Raw genomic sequence first — 19,369 nt, 5'->3', positions numbered from 1 at the left:
AAGTAATATTCCTGTTCTACTGATTATAATTCCACTATCTTTATCACTTAATCAGTAAAGCACATCACCTTTCAGTTCACAAATGTGTATTTTGTACAGTTATTCTCCATATTGTTCTCCAGGGTTATGGGCCATGTTCTGGCCTCAGGCGACTAACTTCAACTCCATGCATCCTACAGGCCACTTTCCCTCCAGCTTCATGTTGGGTTTGGTCATTAGGAGGGAACAGTAGATTAGAGAGCAGAAAGAGAGAGATATTAGGGTTCTCCCCCCTCACTGCTCCCTCTCTGCCAGCTACAGCTTCAAAATTGGCTGTATTTGACAACCTTAGGCTATAGGTTCTGATCCTCTAAGGTGACCCCTCTCCCACATCTGCAACTTTCACCAAATTGGTGAGAATTTCCTCCCCATACCTCTTTAAGGCCTAGGCTGCTAAGAGCTCCCTGATCGTTTCAGAACTGAGTGATCATTTTCATAAATAGTCCTTTTAATTAAATTCTCTTCAATTATACCTTTGAGTGTGCCATCTGTTTCCTGCTTATACCCTGACTAATACAGTATTCTAGGTCAGTTGGGTATGTGATACTACATTAAAAATAAATTTGTGTTCCATCGTGTAAAGGTATTGTCAAACACAGGTAGCACACACGTATCAATTGTGAAAGAAAATTCATATGAACCATATACTGAATCAGGGTGAGGACATAAAGGTAAGCACTTGAGTTAAATAAAGGTAAAAAAGATCAAAGTAATTACCCTTCTACAAGCATCTTAAAACAAGCAGAAAAGTATAATTTGAAACCTCTGCAGTGATTATGCTATTCTGATTAATGTCCCTGGCTATTGTTTTGGCTTCAAAAAAGCATTTTTATCATCTATTTTATAAGCCTGAAGAGAAGAAGAAGAAGAAGAACTTAATTTTATGGTTTAGAGGAAGGAATAAGATGACCTCCCAGGATCTAAATTTAAGAAAAAGAGAGAATAGAGTTTCACAGATTGAAAGTTGAAAATGGGAAACAGGGAGAACAAAGGACCAGATCAAAACATCAACTACATAAACACAAGGATATATTTGTATATTTTTCTTCCAAATGGCCAATAATAAATACAGAGATAAAAAAAAAAACTATTAATGACTAATAGTTATGTACCACCTATTAACAGTTATGTACCACCTATGTAACAGGCATGACTATTCTGAGTGTAGAAATGTATGTCTGTGTCTGTGTGTATACATGCAAACACACACACATACATAAATAAATGTAAGGAGCCCTGGTGTAGCAGTGGTTAAGCACATGGCTGCTAACCAAAAGGCTGGTGGTTTGATCCCACCAGCTGCTCTGCAGGAGAAAGATGTGGCAGTCTGCTTCCATAAAGATTACAGCCTCAGGGGAGGGATGGTGAGGGAAAGTCACTAACTAGATAGTAGATAAGCAGTAACCTTGATGAAGAGAAAGACAACACACAATATAGGAGAAGTTAGCACAACTTGACCAAGGCAAAGTCATAGAAGCTTCACAGACACATCCAAACTCCCTAAGGGATCAAGTTACTGGGCTAAGGGCTGAGGACCATGGTCTCAGGGGACATCTAAGTCAACTGGCATAACATAGTCCATAAAGAAAACATTCTACATTTGACTTCGGTAAGTAGTGTCTAGGGTCTTAAAAGCTTGCCAACAGCCATCTAAGATACATCTACTGGTCCCATCCCATTCAGATGAAAGGAGAATGAAGAAACTAAAGACAAAGGGAAATATTAGTCCAAAGGACCAATGGACCACGAGTACCACAGCCTCCACCAACTTGAGTACAGAACTAAATGGTGCCCAGCTACCACCATTGACCGCTCTGACAAGGATCACAATAGAGAGTCCTGGACAGAGTGGGAGAAAAATATAAAACAAAATTCAAATTCCCAAAAAAAAAAATAGACTTACTGGTCTGACAAAGACCGGAGGAACGCTGAGACTATGGCCCCCAGACAACCTGTTAACTCAGAACTGAAGTCACTCACAAAGTTCACCCTTCAGCCAAAGATTACAAAAAAAAAAAAAAAAAAATCAAAAAAGTATTGCCTTCGAGTCGATTCCAACTCATAGCAGCCCTATAGGACAGCGTAGAACTGCCTCATAGGTTTTCCAAGGAGTGGCTGGTGTATTTGAACTACCGACAATTTGGTTAGCAGCCGTAGCTCTTAACCACTATGCCAAAGATTAGACAGGTCTATAAAACAAACAATAACCACACATGAGGAACATGCTTTGTAGTTCAGTCATGTATAGGAGGCCAAATGGGTACACTTGCTCAAAAGCAAAGACCAGAAGGCAGGTAGGGATAGGAAAACAGGACGAATGAAAGTGGGGAACCTAGGGTGGAGAAGGGGACAGTGTTGACACACCATGAGGATTGCAACCAACGTCACAAAACAATTGGTGTATTAATTGTTGAATGAGAAACTAATTTACTCTCTAAACTTTCACGTAAAGCACAGTAAAAAGAAAAAAAAAGATTACAAGCTTGGAAACTCTATGGGGTATTTCTACTCTGTCCTATAGAGTCGCTATGAATCAGAATCGACTCGATGGCAATGGGTTATGGGATACATATATATATATACACACACACATACATACACACATATATATGAATGTGTATATACACACACATAGACATACATATACGTGCATACACATACATATAGATACACACGTATACATACACACATATATATACATACAAATACATATATAAAATATATATATATTTCTGCATTTGTTGCTCCCAACAACCCAATTAGGCAATTAGGTCATTACTAATATTACTCTTATTTTTCAGATGAGGGCACTGTACACAGCAACGTTAAGTAACTTGCATAAGATCCCACGGTTTGTAAGTGGTAGAGCCATATTTGATCTGGGCAGTTTGGCTCCAGGGTTTTCCCTCTTGATTGCTACACTATACTGCTGTATAATAAATATGCAATATTATATAATCTATATCCTTCTCCGTCCTTTATTTCTTTTAGAAATAATACACTGCCTTACTTGCTTCAACAGAATATTAGAGAAGAAACAAAATCAATTAAATACGTTCAGGTCACATTCTGGATATGGAGAATAGAACCTATTCTTAAGAAAATATGAATGATAGATAAGATTTTCTGCCTAACCTCACATAACTTTTCACCTTGGTGTAAAGTCAGAGATTTATCGTCTTAAGTCTGTGACAACTACCAAATAAACGCTAAACAGCATTTTTAAAAAACAGGCTATAAGGCAGTCAATGAAAATCTTTTGAAGAAAACAAATACTGAGAAAGCTTTTGAAGAAGGTAATGATTGGCCTGAAAAGGGAAAAAAAAAACCCAGAAAACTCATTCTCCGAACTTCTCTAAAGAAGTCTTCTAAGATGGTCAAGCTGCTCCTTCACAATCCACCCCATGATGTAGAGGAGGTCATATATAGGACAATCATGTTTATTTATACAAGTTTGACACTCAGCTGGAAGATGGTGTTTTGAGTCAAGGGAAAAGAGGGATTGAAAATAGAACTTTGCCAAACTCTCTGTATTACGTAGGTAAAATAGGCTTTGGAAAAGAAAAGGTCACTTTCATAGGTCTGAGCAAGAATGTGTGTGGAGTTCAGTGAAAAGAAACCAAGGAGCAGGTCATTGACATCTAACTCCTGTCTAGAAAAAACAAATTGTTCTAAGCAGTGCACCTACTGAATTCACCAGGATAGAAGTCTAGTCTCCAAATTCACCACCTGGAACTAAAAGAGCACATTTGACTGGAGTGTCTTTAGGGGGAAGGATGGATGGATGGACAGATAAATATTGAGCCATTAGGATGTTGTTGTTGTCTGCTGCTGAGTTGATTCTGATGCATAGCAACCCTACAGGACAGAGTAGAACTGTTCTATAGGGTTTCCTAGGCTGAAATCTTTACAGGAGCAGAGGCACCTCCAAAGACAGGCCTGGCGATCTGCTTCCCAAAGGTCACAGCCTTGAAAACCCTATGAGGCAGTTCCACTCTGCACACATGGGGTCGCCATGAGACAGAAGTGACTCAATGGCAACTAACAACAACAATAAATTAACTTATGAGGTATGACCTTTTTCAACTCTAAAGTTTTATAACTGCATGCTATGTATTATTATAACAACAGCTGCAAATTATAAAAATGGAATCCTAACCATGTTAAGAGACTCACCTAGAAATTTATTTTAAGGCAGCTTGACTGCAAGCTACTTGGTAATGAGTTCATGACTTGTGTTATTTATATTTCTCTGGTAGCCTAGCATAATACTTTTCTTATTCTGGGCCCAAAATAAATAATTATTAACTGAAATCAGTGACAGGCATGCTAAAATTTTCTCTAGCATTGACACCAGATATATTGATTTCCAAGGCTATATCCTTAAGACCAATCATCTTAAAAGAGCAGATGTTAGCTGCACAAATGCTGAACTCTTCTGCCACGAGGGCAGTTAACTGTAACACCAAACTGAAGTTGTGAGGTCAAAGGACTTTATTTCTGAACTGTGACTAAAATAAGAAGTTTGCCTCATGCTTTCAGATCTCTAGGGTAGAAAACCTATTTGTTTTAAAAACACAGCAGAGTTTAATTGATCATCACAATTATGCAAAACCAGATGATAGAGGCCATTCAGCTTGCTGTTATCCACACCATTTTTCACAACAAGTAGTGCAAAAGTATAGACAAATATCATTCTTATCCACAGTTTCAAGATATATGGACATTGGAGGAATGGCTTATTTTAGTCAATATTATTGTAAAACACCAAATACAAGTGTTATGATTTTAAGTAGGTTGTGGTAAGGCAAAAAGCCTACTCATTTGCTTTCCTTGACCAGGCCATATTCCACATATATGCATTAAGTTAACCACAGCCAAGTCTTCTATATAAACAAAAACAAAACAAGCAAGATGCACCACATAATTTTCTTTAGTCTAATTTTGCATGCAGGAAAAAACAAAGTCTCAAATCTCTTCCATCTGTAAAGGAGTTTGAAGAGTTTAACAAGAATTTACAATATCTATAAGGAACTATAATCAGAACATACTCTGATGTTGTTATGGGGTTATCTGTAATTTCTGATATGATTAAGATTTTCCCATTAAGCCAATAAATAAAGGGAATGAGCACCATTTTCTGTGTACCATATGATGTATGTACTGTTTCAAAAACAAACTGGACAGGCTGTGGTGGTGATTTCTGGCAGGTCTTCTTTTATCTGGTAAACATTAAAAAAAGGGGGGTAAACAAAGGGAGACAGCGTTTCTCATGGCAATTACTAAGCAAATGCTGTCACCCTTCCTTATCACTTTGGAATGTGAGAATGAACAGATCAAGCTGTTGCAGTATTTCTTCCTTTTATTGGGCCAAATCAAAATCTTAGTAAAATTTCAAAGAGGGTATAGAAAAAGGAAATAACCAAATGTGTGTATACTGGGACATAATTCATCATGAGGCTCTATCAGATAAAGCAAATGAGAAAACTCTGAGCCAGTCATAAGAGCATGTCCAACTCTGAGTGACTTGTCCTTAAGATGGATCTTCTGTAAATAATTAAATTACTGCATTTTTCGGGATACAGACACAAATACACATGCATGAAAACAAAATAAAACAAAGGTGAAACCTTATATTTAAGTTGTCAGTGCAATAAGAGGCTTTAACATATATTGACTTGTTAGCAAGTTTCCTGAATTTCAAACTGCAAAAAACATCAACATGGTTATTATAAGTAATTTGTTTAGGTATGATTAGAAATACATGAGAAATAAAATCTGTTTTATGGCCACCAAGATTTATATATATAAAAATCTGAGTCATACCTTTAAGAATTTGTTAATAGAGATAAGTAATTTAAAAGCATTTTGTAGAAAGCATGTTAAACCCTCTTAGGCTCCAAAAGTAGCACCTATATTTAGAGAATGGAGAGCAACTCTGCTTGGTTGTGTCTTGGCTGTCTCAAAGTGCCTGAACAGAGAAAGAGATGTGGGGAACAGTCACAAAAAAGGAAAAATGGAGGTTGTAATGATGGGTAGGAAAGGAAGCAATAAGATACCGGAGTGTATGTGTCTGTATGTATGGTTTTTTTCTTCCCTTTCTTTCCTTTATTAAAAGGACAAACCTCAAATCATTTTATCAGTGGTCCAGGGAACTGTAAGGAGTAGAACATAACAGCATTGCTGAAAATATTTTCACTATTTAGGGACTAGGCCTCTGCAAACATGGCTTCAGTGGTCTTACTAGTAAAAGCAATCTGCAAAAGAGGCTTAAAGACCCAGGGGTCTAATATCAAGTGAACAGTGGGAAAGGTGACCTTTCATTCCGATTGTTTATTAGAGGATCTGCAGACTTCGTCTCAGTGTGGGTCCAGCACCAGGAAGGGGCCAAAGGGGAGATGGCGAACTTTGTATTTTTTTAGAGGTCACATAATCAACTTAGAAAATACAGCTGAAAAAAGAAAAAGAATGAATGCTTGGTTTTTATATACAATCATATTTTTTGTTAAATGTAAATTACCTTTAATAAATTTCTATTAGCGTCCAACCAACTTAGTACCAATTTAGGTACTAATTTTAGCCATTAGAACTATTATGCAAAATTAAAGAAGAGGCAAAAGGAGAACCGAAGCATGTAGAAAAAACAAAATTAAAATAAGATTGAAATACAAAGGTTAGGTGGATATAAAATAGAAAAATGAAAACAGAAGTTCGGTTAGGATAATGCTCACTTTTTGGTTGTTCTTAACTTTAACATTATAAAATTTAATAAATAATATCTCATTTAAAAGAATGTAAGAATGTATAATATTTTCATGCATAACTCATCATGTTATTTTTATAGGATGGTATGAACTGATCACCTGTCCGTGGAATCAATAATTTATCTATAATTGCTCAGAGGAGCCAATGCCAGACATACATAAAACTGCACGTTAAAATATCATTCACATTTGTACTTCATCCCATATGAACAAAAAGTACTACTGTGTGGTAATTACCTTTTAATATCTGTTAGGACCTGCCTGTCTTTAGGCATTGATTTTATTCTTTTATTTAACCAAGTACCTCAGGCCCTTTTCCAAATTATTAAAAAAAAAAAAGTTTTAACTATTCAATGTATAACCTGACTTTTTTCCCCCAAAGCAACTTTTCACTTAATCCGAAAACAAAAACAAAATAACAACCATCAAAGAAGAATGGTGCCAAAATGGGTTAGAAACGCTGTCACCTCCTTAGTCCCTCATTTAGCTACTGTATTACCAGACAGCATGCACACACTTTGTGGACTATATAGCTATGACTGATTGATCATAGCCTAGCAAGGTTACCATAGCTAATCACAACATCATTCATATAAGCCTGCATGGAAAAAATACCAGGCTCTTGGGGAAGAAAAGAGAAAAGCTATTCTATAGCTGTTAACTGTTGAATAATCAGCCTCAACAGGAAACAAATAGCATGAAATTCTATGACCAAACTATGACTTATGGATCCATCCAAACAAATGACCCCACTTCCCTCGTAATTTCAGCTCTGGGTTTCACAGCCTACAGCAGAGATCTTCAAGCAACAAGAAACCTTCACAAGCATGCACGCTCTGTAGTCAGAATTCAAAAGCTCCGTCAGAAGCACAACCCAACCCCAAGCTTTAGTTCTGCTATGTGTGTGGTGTGAGTGTGTTTGTCTAGGATCAGATGCCAATACTTAAACTCACATTATGGGCACAGCAGCTACTTACATAATGCAGCCTAATTAAAGGAATAAACTTCCCCTTTCTTTATTTTTTCCTGAAGATCAGTGCCATAAAGGGATTGGGTTTCTTTAAAAATTCAGAAAAACGTTCCCATATGTTTCCTTCATGCATTGAATTAGTCAAAATCAGATAGAACATGGTAACACTTTCCAACAATAATCTATCGCTATGCAATATTTTCTGAGAACTACTGAAAATAAAGAGGGAACTCAATGTTTTGAAAGTAGTTATATTATACCAAACATACAATCATAATTTCCATTCCAGTTTTGAAGAAGCACAAACACACATGGAAACAGTAAAGCATCTGAGACACCTTTCAGCTTTCAAGTTTCAAAAACAAGAATCACTTTCAAATAGAAAGTAGCTCATCTTCAAAGTTTAACACACAAGAGGAGAATAAAGCTAATACCGTTTCAATTCCAAACTTTAATCAGCTTGCTTTATATCTAGGTAATGTGGATCACAAGAGGAACAGCAGCAAACTTTAAAGGACTTTTCATCCTGGAATGCTGTCTAAATTACATTGTTAAATTACTTATAACTAAAGAAATATTTTCTCAGGGAAGCCTAAACCCAAAATTGCAAATTTCAGTCAAGAAGAATATTGAGATAAATTATCAAAAGGAACAAAATAAAACTACTAATTAATTGGGGCCATGGAAGGGAAACTGACAGGGGCATGGAGTGGGAGTCTACCTCAGCTTGGTATTAGTGAGATTCTCCTGGGACACACACAGGCTATTAGAGCAAGAAGGGCTTATTTCCAGGTGAGGAAACTGTTAACTCAGCGAGATACGGTGGCCACATGTCAGGGAATGACCCAGACGGTCTTGGTTCAGGATATTCCGTCGATTGAATCCCAAAATGTTTCAGAGATAGGTTAAACGACTTGTCTAGAGCACACAGCTAGATAAAATAATTTAGAATCTGGGACTAGCTGCCTATCGGTGGTTCTCAGTGGGGGCAAAGATTGGCCCAACCTTGGACAATGAACTCATAATCTCTTTTGGGGAACATAGGTGGACAGGTATGACTGATGATAAAAGCAACATACGGATCAGCTAGGGGAAGACTAAAGAGCTCTCATTCTTCCAGACTTCAAAATGACTGTTCTTACTAATGTATACAGAAAGTTCCATATGCAAATACTTGAAACATCAAAAAAAGTACAAAAATATCCTCATTATAGGAAAAAAACACCAAAAACATTGATTTTAGTATAACTTTCCCCCAAACACACACACACACACACACACACACACACACACAAATTCATTTCTGAAACTTACAGGAGGATTTGAAAGAAATTTTCTTCACTTTAATTTTCTGGTCTTTGTTCCCTCATTAGATTTTTATTTATAGTTAGTCATAGTATCTATTTATTAATTTATACTCTATCTCAATTCCAAAAGGATATGAGGTACTATTTCATCACCTGTAATACTAAAAGACATGGATAATTGAAATTTACACTTAATTCATCAAATGCACGTAGTAGTTGAAAGATCACTGTACTAGAAGCCAAGAGACACAGGTTCCAATTCTATTCTTTAACTAACTAGTTATTTGCATCAGAGCATATACTAACTCTCTCTAAGCTTTTATTTGCTCATTTGTAAAATAATGTTAATTGCCTACATACTTGCTACTTACGAAATTCTATGGAACTGTATACTTCTAGACCAGCATTTTACAAAAATAATTCTGAGGGGTGTTAACAGTTCTTTTGAGTAGAGGTGGCTTTCTTTGCTGTAGGACTTCTTAGAAGCACTGGAAACTCTCTGTTGCTTACTCAACAGCTCTTGGTACTCCTTTCTTCGCTGCCAGCATAACCAATTCTTTTTGCCCCAGACAGTGAGAATGAATGGATTAGACCAGTGCCTAGATCTTATCACAAATAAAAAAAAACCAAAAAAACAGTTGCCATGGAGTCGATTCTGACTCATGGTGACCTTACATGTAGCAGAACTGTGCTCCAAAGGGTTTTCAAGGCTGTGACATTTTGGAAGCAGATTGTCAGGGCTTTCTTTCTTTCTTTTTTTTTTTTAATAATAGTTTCTTGCATTTTCAGTAAAGGTTTACACAGTAGTTTTGGTTTCCATTTAACAATTTCTACACAAACTGTTCAGTGACATTGGTTACATTCTTCACAATGTGTGAATATTCCCATTATCTCCATTCTGGTTGTTCTATTTCCATTAATCTAGTTTCCCTTTCCCCTTACATTCTCATCTTTAACTTAAAGTAATTGTTGACCACCAATCTTTTATAAAGGAGCCTATGGGTGGACTCAAACCACCAAACTTTCAGTTAGTAGTCAACCATTTACACTACCCAGACAGACTCCATTCAACAGCAACAGGTTTTGTGGGGGACTCCTAGAACTTATTAGGTGCTCCATAAAGGTTACTTGTTAAAAACTAGAAAAACATTGTAAGACCAAAATATACTCAGAATCATAGAATCTGATTCACGTTTCTACAGAGCAGACTTGGTAAACCCCTAACCTAGGTAATTTTAAAGTTCAAATGGACTCTGAATATGGCCCTTTGATAGTCCCCCCAGTGTTTCTGCCACCATGTCTTTAGCCTCTTAGGTTAGCAATCTCTAGGCTACAAGGTAAAAGGCACTGGCCAATTTCAGAAACACAGAATCTTAAAGTATTGAATGATTTGCTAGTTAGGGCTGAGTCAGGACTTAGTCATTTAGCATTACATTAAAAAATCCGTTAGAAAATAGATGGTAGAAATAATTCGGATGGATGAAACTGGAATTATGTGGTTGCTCTCTTGATTTAAAATTCTTCTTACAAATTAAAAAAAATATACCCCATTAGTTTATAGGCCATGAAACTATGAACTACTTTAGGCTGGTATAAAATCTATTTATCTTTGTAACTCTTCATTGACGGTTGAATAATTAGGAAATGCATTTCTTGTACCCCTGCTGTGTTCCAACTACCATATAGCAGATTTGGAGGTGACTAGAATGTGGTTACCACAGTCCAAATGGAGAGATAGACATGTGCACAGATTACTAAAATGTGTCAGGGTCTATGGCAGGATATTTAAAATACAACAAATGAAGACAGAGGATGGGATGACATCTAATTCCATCTAGAAGATTTGGACAGGGCTTCACAAACACGGGCATATCTGAGCTTGGACATAAAAGGGGAGTTAACCTTCACTAAGCAGAAAAGAGTCCGGGGGGCAAGTCAAATGAAGAGAACAGCATGTATGCTTGGAATCCAGTAGGGAAACTTGGGGAATGGCAAGTAGCTCAAGGTGGCTACAGGTTAAGGTGACTGTGGAAGAGTGGCCAGCAACAAACATAGGCAGAGAGGAAGCAGCTAGACGAGGGAGGACTATAAATATAAACTTCCTGCTTTTTCTGTTATGAGTATTTCATCTTGAGAGATAACAAAAGAATAGGCGGAGCCAACCTCAGGATAGGTATGTGTGGAGAAGTTTGTTGTCGAGTTTTAATATAATATTGTTGATGGTTATCTTGTGTTAGAAAAAGAGATATAAACATTATACTGAACATTGAGTATATTTCCATAGTAGATAGCAGTAAAACAAATGACAATAAAGGAGACATTTTTGGAGATCAACATGACCTGATCATTAAAATGTTTTGATTTCTAGCATTTGTTAAAATGTCCCCTTCAGTAAGATAAGCATGTAAACTGATGGGTGATTAAACTCCCCATTTCCTTGAGTGGGTCTTAAGACTTAAAAGGTGAGTAAAACTTCACCAAGTGAGAATCCAGCCCTGCTTCTGCCACACCAGCCTAGTCGAATGAGCCCAGTCCGAAGCAAAACCAGTTCCAATAGTTCTACAGGAGTTGAGTAAGGAGCAGAGATGAAGGGCTGGGGCTGCGGTATCTGGGATTTTAAAAGTACTCTGTTATGAGAAATTGCTGGGACACAAATCCTACTCTTCCACTGACCACCCCCCTAGGCTTCACCCAAATGGGATCTCACGGTGGGCCTGACAGCACAACCAGTTCACACTCAGAAGAGCCACTAGCATTACATTTTCTGCCAACCATAGCCATGCATTATGACAGCAAATGCCCAGCCTATGACCACACCATGGGACAGCGGAATGGGTAGACACTAAAGCTGGTCTCTTTGTTTCCTTCTTTAACTTTTTTTTTTTTTTAATCTAAGAGAGTCAATAAATATGTTTTTTTCTTCCCTTTTTAAAGTCTCAGATATGAAAATTACTCTGATAGAACCATGTGGGTGGGTAAAGGAAGATTTTTCCTCATCCCTCCCTGCCCGAATTCCTCCAGCTATTCAGAGGAACCATCTGCATCACTTGCTAATGAGTCTGGATATGGTCCTAGGGGCAATGGGGAGCCATTGGAGGTTGGTAAGCAGGGGAGGGATATAATCAGATTTGTGATTTAGAAAAGCGGTTCTGGCAGCAGCAGGGATTGGAGAAAGCTGGCACTGTAAAGAAAAGGTCAGTTTGATGCTTCCACACTAGTCTGATTGATGATAAAGCTCCAGCCTGCTGTAGTATCAGTAGACATGGGGGAGGAAAAACTGACGGAAAGAAAGGAGGAGGAGGAAGAAGACGGAACTGGAGATCATACCAGGTTTCAGCCTGGAAGGCAAAGTTTGCCACCTAAAAGTGACAGGTAGCTAATCTCATAATTTTATCTACAGTCCTAGATGACAATGATTTGTGAGCCAAGGGATTCATCTAGTATTTTCAAGGTTTACATACATATACACAAAATAACCTGCAGAAAAGTTGTAGCTACGTATTCTTTTACCAATAGTATATGATTGGCAGTGGAACAAAACTGTAACTAACACTGGTGTCAGCAAGTATTCAAATTCTGGCTCTGTCACATAATAGCTGTGTGATTTTGGGTGAGTTACATAACTTCTCTGTGCCTGTTTTCTCATCTCTTAAATGAAGAGAATAATGGAACCCAATTAATTATTAGGAGGCTCAAATGAGTTATTATGAGTAAAAGATTTAGAGTACTGGATACCTTGGCGGCAGCACCTTGAGCTCAGTGCCTGGAGTGTATTCATCATTAAATAAATATTAATATATATTTTTTTATCTCTGCCTCTCTACCTTACCAAAAATCAGTACTGAAGAAATGGTACTTTCAAAGAAGAGGAAACCTCAGCTTACTTTTCTTTCTGCTATCATGATTACTATATTCCTCAAGTGGTTCAACAAAAGAAATACTGAAAAAGCTGAAGAAAAACTAACTTTTTTCCCTGAGAAAGAACGTAAGAGAAAGGTGAAAACAAATTCCCAGGCAGAGGGGTACTCTGTGGTTCAGTTTTTTGAAGACCACAGTACTTGCTTATAAACAGAATATTAAAACAAGCAAGAACAATTTTCCCCTTTTGTATTCCCTTATTGCCTAATTTTCTTCTCATACTATTTGCATAATGGGTAAAAAGGCATCCATTATGCAAATGAATGACAGGGCCCTAAGGTTGCTGAAGCCACAAACCTCGCTCTAGATTTCTGAAGAGAAGCTGACACAAAAAGCCTCCAACATCCACGTTCCAGCAGACTGCTCCACTAGCTTGGTTTACAAAAGATGGAGGAAAATCATGAAGACTATAGGTCATTAATTTCCATTTGGTTTTATTTTAGAAGGGCGCTACAGATGCCTTTCAGAAAATTAGTACAAAATATGGATAAGTCAGTATTGTGATACATAAAATTCACTTTACAAAACACAATTTATTTCAAATGGGAAAAACGAGTACTATGTACTTTACATTTTAAGCATATGCTTTGATTTTAAAAAAGAATAAGATTCTCTTTGCAAAGTGGAAAGAGCTTCTGTTCTTCTAGCTTAGAGAAGTAATCTATAACAGGTGCTTAGAGCAAGTCTCAAAATGCTGGACATACATTCAACAAGAATAAAAAACTGTTTTAAGTATCAAAATACTAGTGGATTTCCAAAAATTTCATGCTGTTAGACTGATATAAATTTATCTCGAAGATGTATCACCAAAAACTGACATGTTATTTTTCTTGGAGTTGTAAATTGACTGAAACCTAAGAAGAGTATTTTCTCTTTCTACCAATACCTACAAAACAAATATAACCAAAAAGAAGTCTGAGAAAAAATACTGGGTGATTGTTCTTGTTTGAATAAATCATGCAGGAATGGATTTCGAAAATGAGTTTAAAATATTTTCTCCAAACACTGAGATATGTAGTTTGAAGAGAAAAAGAAGGTGGCTAAGAACAGAAAGTGACCTTTATTTCTAATATGGATTCCTTTATAACCCTTAGCTTTTCCCAAATGATTTTTTCAGGGAATTTTTTAACGTGATCCTCATAATATACAGGTGAACCTCATCATTTAGAGTCAACTTCTCCCCTGTGTTACTTCAAGGGCATATAGCTGAGATTCACCTTAGTTCAAGAAAAAACTGCCATCTACTTATCTGTGAGCATCAGTAGCTGCAAAAAGCTATGTAAAATATAATTTAGAGAAAAAAAAATATAGATTTTTCTTGAAGGAAGATATCAACAGGATAAAAGTCATAAAGTAGACGCAATACACGGTCAGCAAGATGATTATTTTCAGCCAGGTGAAAGCATAGCACTAAAAATGCACATACCTGATTTCAGAGCAGAAGGGGTTACTTCTATTTCCCCACCAATTGGTTTAAATGCAGCCAGCTGGGCAGCCACTTCCGTCTCAAAAGCATCTGGGCTCTGCCGATCTGCCAGGTTTCCACTGGGGCTCTCAATCTTGTGAAGTGGTTCTTGTTCGTCAAACACAGCAATCAGCTACAAACAAATCCACCAACACTAATTACTTTGTAGGACACGCATATCACACAAACACGGTATCTAGTTGATGGTGCTCTTTATGTGGTTTTAAAGAAATGACCTCACGAAACTTAAAACTTTAATGTTACTGTGCCACCGTTCTGAACTCTTCAATAACATTATCTAAACTCTAAAATCACTGAGGCTGGGAAATAATTAATGGTTTGTTTTGTCTACTTCTGAAATAGGGAACCAATTCTGGTAAACTCTCTTAAAGGAATGAAATAGCTGCCGCCTCCCCTCACCACCTTCTCCAATATGCATAAATGACTTCAATATCTATTTTAAGAGTGTTCCCCAAAATGAAAGATGAATATACAAAAGTTGGAACAACTGACTTGCAGGTTATAAGGGGACATTCTTGTCTCAGAGAGCTAAAATACATTATAATATCCCTAATTATATCTGCCCTTCTGCACACAATCATAAATACATACGTACAGACATTTGTAGGCAATATATATGTGTGCATATATGTATATTGTTTCTCTTATTTATGTTGTATATACAGATATCCCATATTTGTACATGACTTTTCCTCTTCCTTCATGACTGACTCTTTGTCAACTGTTTTAAATACAATGAATGCTAAGTCTAATGAGGATAAAGATCAGCACTTTTAACCAAATTACTCCCATTGTCATCTCAATTGTATTTCATATGAGACCTATGCTTCTTATTATTAATATAAAATTTTTTACTTTTCCATTCTCACGTCATTCTTTCACAAAAATAAAGGCAAATATAATAAAATATTCAAGTAATTGTACAAAATCTTCTGTATACAAAAAATGAGGGCAACCATCTGAAATTGCATTTTTGGCGAGCAGACCATACCATCATTGAGTAACTTAAAAGGTCTATCATCAGCTGATGTGAAAAAGTTCAAATGTGAGTGCAAAGCACAACTCAGGGATCCTACTGTTAATCCAATAATGTACTCTGTTTGCAAATTTGAGATGTGCTAGAAAATCTTTAGATATTTTTAATTCATTAAATAAAATAAACTTATGAATCAAACATTTATTCAGGAAAGGGACTTAAAACCCCATTCACAGGGGAACCTTGTTGGCAACAGTATCAATAACACAACTGTAACGGTAACCAATCAAAACATCATAAATTCCAAGTTCAATCTTTCAAAAGAAATGAATACAATTAGGGATATGCAAATTTGCTGTTCAAAAATAATTTTCATAATTGACTACTCATTTTCAGTATGGCAGCTTCTTTAATTGGAAAATCCAACAATCCTCTTACCACAGGAAAGAAATGCTACTCCCAAGACATTATTTTTAATTCTTAAAATTGAGTACATAACATTTTCTATTTTTAATTGGTAGTATTAATGAACTGATTTGAGATAAGACTTAAATAGATTAATAATGAAAGAGTATTCTAGTTTAAAAATAATCAGTAGATCTTTATCTTTGTAATCATCTGGTCAAAAAAGAAGAGTTTAACACTTTAAATGCTGAAAAGGAAGCAAATCAATTTATTAAATGTAGTGGAAGTTTCATATTCATCACTGTTTCTGTGTCATATCACAATCCTGATGTTGTATATTGGTAAATTCTAAAATATATTAGCTATGTTCATTTAATATACTAGTCAACCAAGCAAAGTGACTACGCTGGTACCCCAAACAGAAGAGGGCCAGCTCCTGAATCTATGGTATCCAAACAAAGTCACTGATCCCATCCATACTGGCTGATAAGAGATTCTCTCCATTCCATCTTCATCTCAAATTATACAAATAACAGAGACTAAAACTTCTTTCAACATTGATAATTCATTTAAATCACATGTGGAAGGTCCCTTTTAACCAGATTACTTAATTTATTATAACACCTATGTTACCGGGTAAGAGAGGATCTGGCACACAGTGTTACAGAGATGCATTAATTAATATAAACCACTGTGTAAGTCCTTCAACAGAAGGCATGCTGGTTTTCAAAGTGTTCAGTAATTATAAATGGCCTTGCTGCCTTTAAACCCATTCAAAATTACCTTTCTCAGTGATATAAAATAGACATGAAAAAAGGAATTTTATTTAAAAATTTTTTTTAATGTTTCACATAGAGTAAACTTGTGGCATGTGAAGATTGATCACTAACAAATTAAGAGCTGCAGTAACCTAATCCTATGCAAAATGCATATGGGCAATATTTGATTTGGATGCTTTCTTCTTCTGCTGCCCTTATCCATCTTCTGGTGCCCCTTCTGTTCTCCTTCTGTGATGCCAGTGTTCTCATGTCATCCTGTGCAACACTGACATTTCCCAAAGATCCCATGAGCCAAAATGACCTGTTCGCATAGCCTTTACTTCCAATCAAAATTTCTATCCCCACAGACCTCTGTCCGCATGTAGGAATTTAATCCTCAGATACACACAGCAAAATCAATCTACAAATAAGCTATTCATACTCTCATTAAAAAAAGAAGTCTCAGAACCCATTTACCTTTATAGGTCCCAACCCTATTTCTCACTTTCTCTCTAAAGCACAACTCCTTGAAAGAGATGTCTATACTAGCAGTTCCCAGTATCTACCCTCTCCTCCTTTACTGAATCCTCTCTCGTCAGGTTCCCATCCCTCTAGTCCACTGAAAGTTCTCTTATCAAGGTCAGTAACAATCTCTAGACTGCTAAATCCAAGGTTACTTCTTTGTCCTGATCTTAGGACAGAGTTGATTATTGTCTCCTCCTTGAAACACTTTCTTCACTTGCCTCCCAGGACCCCACACTCTACTGGAGCTCTATTTAACTCTTCTGGCCTCCATTAAGTTTCCTTTTATTTACTCCTCCTCATCTCCTGTATTCTATCTCTAAAAATATTAAGAGAATATAATTTTGCTTGGCAATCTCATCTGTTTTATGGCTTAGATACCACGCCAATAAATTCCAAATTTAAATCTCCAACTCAAACCCTTTTCCTAAACTCCAGGTTCATATAGTCTACTGCCTAACCTAGTATGTCCAAAACTGAGAAATTGATCTTTCAAAACTCCTTCCATAGTTTTTTATATCTCAGTTAATGGCAATCCATCCTTCCAGTTGCTCACATGAAAAATCTTATAGTAATCCTGAGATCGCTTTTTCTAGTCCCTCCCCCAACACACATTCAACTTGTCAACAATTATCAAAATATAACCAGGTTTTGACCACTTCTCACCACCACTTTGCACCCAGCTACCATAGTCACATACTGCAACAATTTCCCGACTGGTTCGCCTTGTTTCCATCCATGCTCCTTTTGAATCTATTCTCAACACAGAAGCCAGAAAAATCTTCATAAAACATGTCAGATAATGCCTCTCTTCTGACCACCAGTTGCCCTGTAGCCCATTCTGACTCATGGTGCCCCCATGTATGTCAGAGTAGAATCGTGCTTCACAGTTTTCAATGGCTATGATCTTCTGAAAGCAGATCACCAGGACTTTCAGAAGAGGTGCCTATGGCTGGGTTTGAACCACCAACCTTTTGGTTACTAGCCGAGTGCTTAACCATTTATACCACCCAGGGAGCCTGCTGCCTCTGACCAGAACCCTGTAATATCTTCCTAACTCACTTTGGGTACACCTGCAATGGTGTATGTGTTCAATGGCTACCAGTTACATTTCTGGCCTCAATTTATAACTATTCTCTCCATTGTTCTCAGGACTCTATCCAGCTACATTATCTTCTTTTCCTGCCTCAGTGTCTTTGTATTTACTGTTCTCTCTGCCTGAAACAGTCTTCCACCAGATACCCACAAGGTTTGTTCTCTCTATCCTTCAGATCTTTACTCAAATGCCTGGCTTTCCCTACCCACACTGTCTAAATTACAACATCTCCCTGTACTTCCCTTTCTCTTTATTTTTCTTTATAGCAATGTTGTTCCCTAAATGCTACATATTTTCTTATATGTCTTGTTTATTGTCTTGTCTCCTAAACCAGGGGCAGATTAACCAATAAGCAAGGTATGCACAGGCTTAAACAAGGTATATACAGGCTTAATTATGCTTACTTACTAATCTGTAGTGCACAATTTCACGTGGGTTTCACCCCATCTTTGAATAAACAAGTGAAATTGTGCACTACAAATCAGTAAGTAAGCACAAGTAAGCCCATGCCTACTTTGCTTATTGGATAACCCGTCCCTACTCTCAACCCACTAGAACGTAATCTCCAAGAGAACAGTGATTTTTGTCTGCTTTGTTGATTACTGTATATGCAATGCTTAGATCAGTGAATATGACATAATAGGTGCTCAATATATATTTACTGAAAAAAATGAGTGACATGAGGCAAAACAGGAAAACCTAACATAGCAACAAAAGATACCTAGAATTTTCATGTGTTTTAGAATAAACATTCAAACTAAATATTTAAAAAGAGAATGAGTATAAATAACCAATACATACCTGTAAGACGCTCAAGCATCATCATCATTATGGTTGTTTTTGTTTCTGTTATTATAGGGGAGAAATTCCTCATTTTCTATTCAAAATTGGGGGAAACTGAGTCTGCCCACATCATACTCCTAGAAGGGAGATTATGTATCTACTCTTTCCTCCTCAGGCACACTTTCAAAAGGGAGAATCTGCTTATTTGGTCTCTGAGAAGAGTGAAAGTGTTGGAGCAAGGATGGTGAGTAGATGGAGAGGTGGGCAGAGTTAGCAGGTTGGTCTCAGACATTTCCTCACTTTCATTTCTGCCCAATAAATCAGCTTTATCTAGTAAGAAGCTTC

At 36.8% G+C, this 19,369-nt stretch overlaps 1 protein-coding gene across 1 annotated transcript in view; it reads right to left on the bottom strand.

The window, feature by feature from the left end:
* PARD3B (par-3 family cell polarity regulator beta) overlaps nucleotides 1–19,070 on the bottom strand; it is a 588,698-nt gene extending 569,628 nt beyond the window's left edge. The window contains exons 1-3 of the mRNA XM_023732913.1: nucleotides 19,043–19,070; nucleotides 17,759–17,898; nucleotides 14,425–14,596 (exon numbers count right to left, since the gene is read on the bottom strand). Of these exons, the coding sequence (XP_023588681.1) occupies nucleotides 14,425–14,596; nucleotides 17,759–17,898; nucleotides 19,043–19,070 (340 nt within the window). The remainder of the gene's footprint in view (nucleotides 1–14,424; nucleotides 14,597–17,758; nucleotides 17,899–19,042) is intronic.
* Nucleotides 19,071–19,369: the final 299 nt, after the last annotated feature.

The sequence above is a fragment of the Trichechus manatus genome, unplaced genomic scaffold, assembly GCF_000243295.1.
Source record: "Trichechus manatus latirostris isolate Lorelei unplaced genomic scaffold, TriManLat1.0 scaffold00056, whole genome shotgun sequence".
NCBI classification, from domain to species: Eukaryota; Metazoa; Chordata; class Mammalia; order Sirenia; family Trichechidae; genus Trichechus; species Trichechus manatus.
Note: the sequence above shows the minus strand (reverse complement) of the source record. Positions and strands in the feature narration are given on the sequence as shown.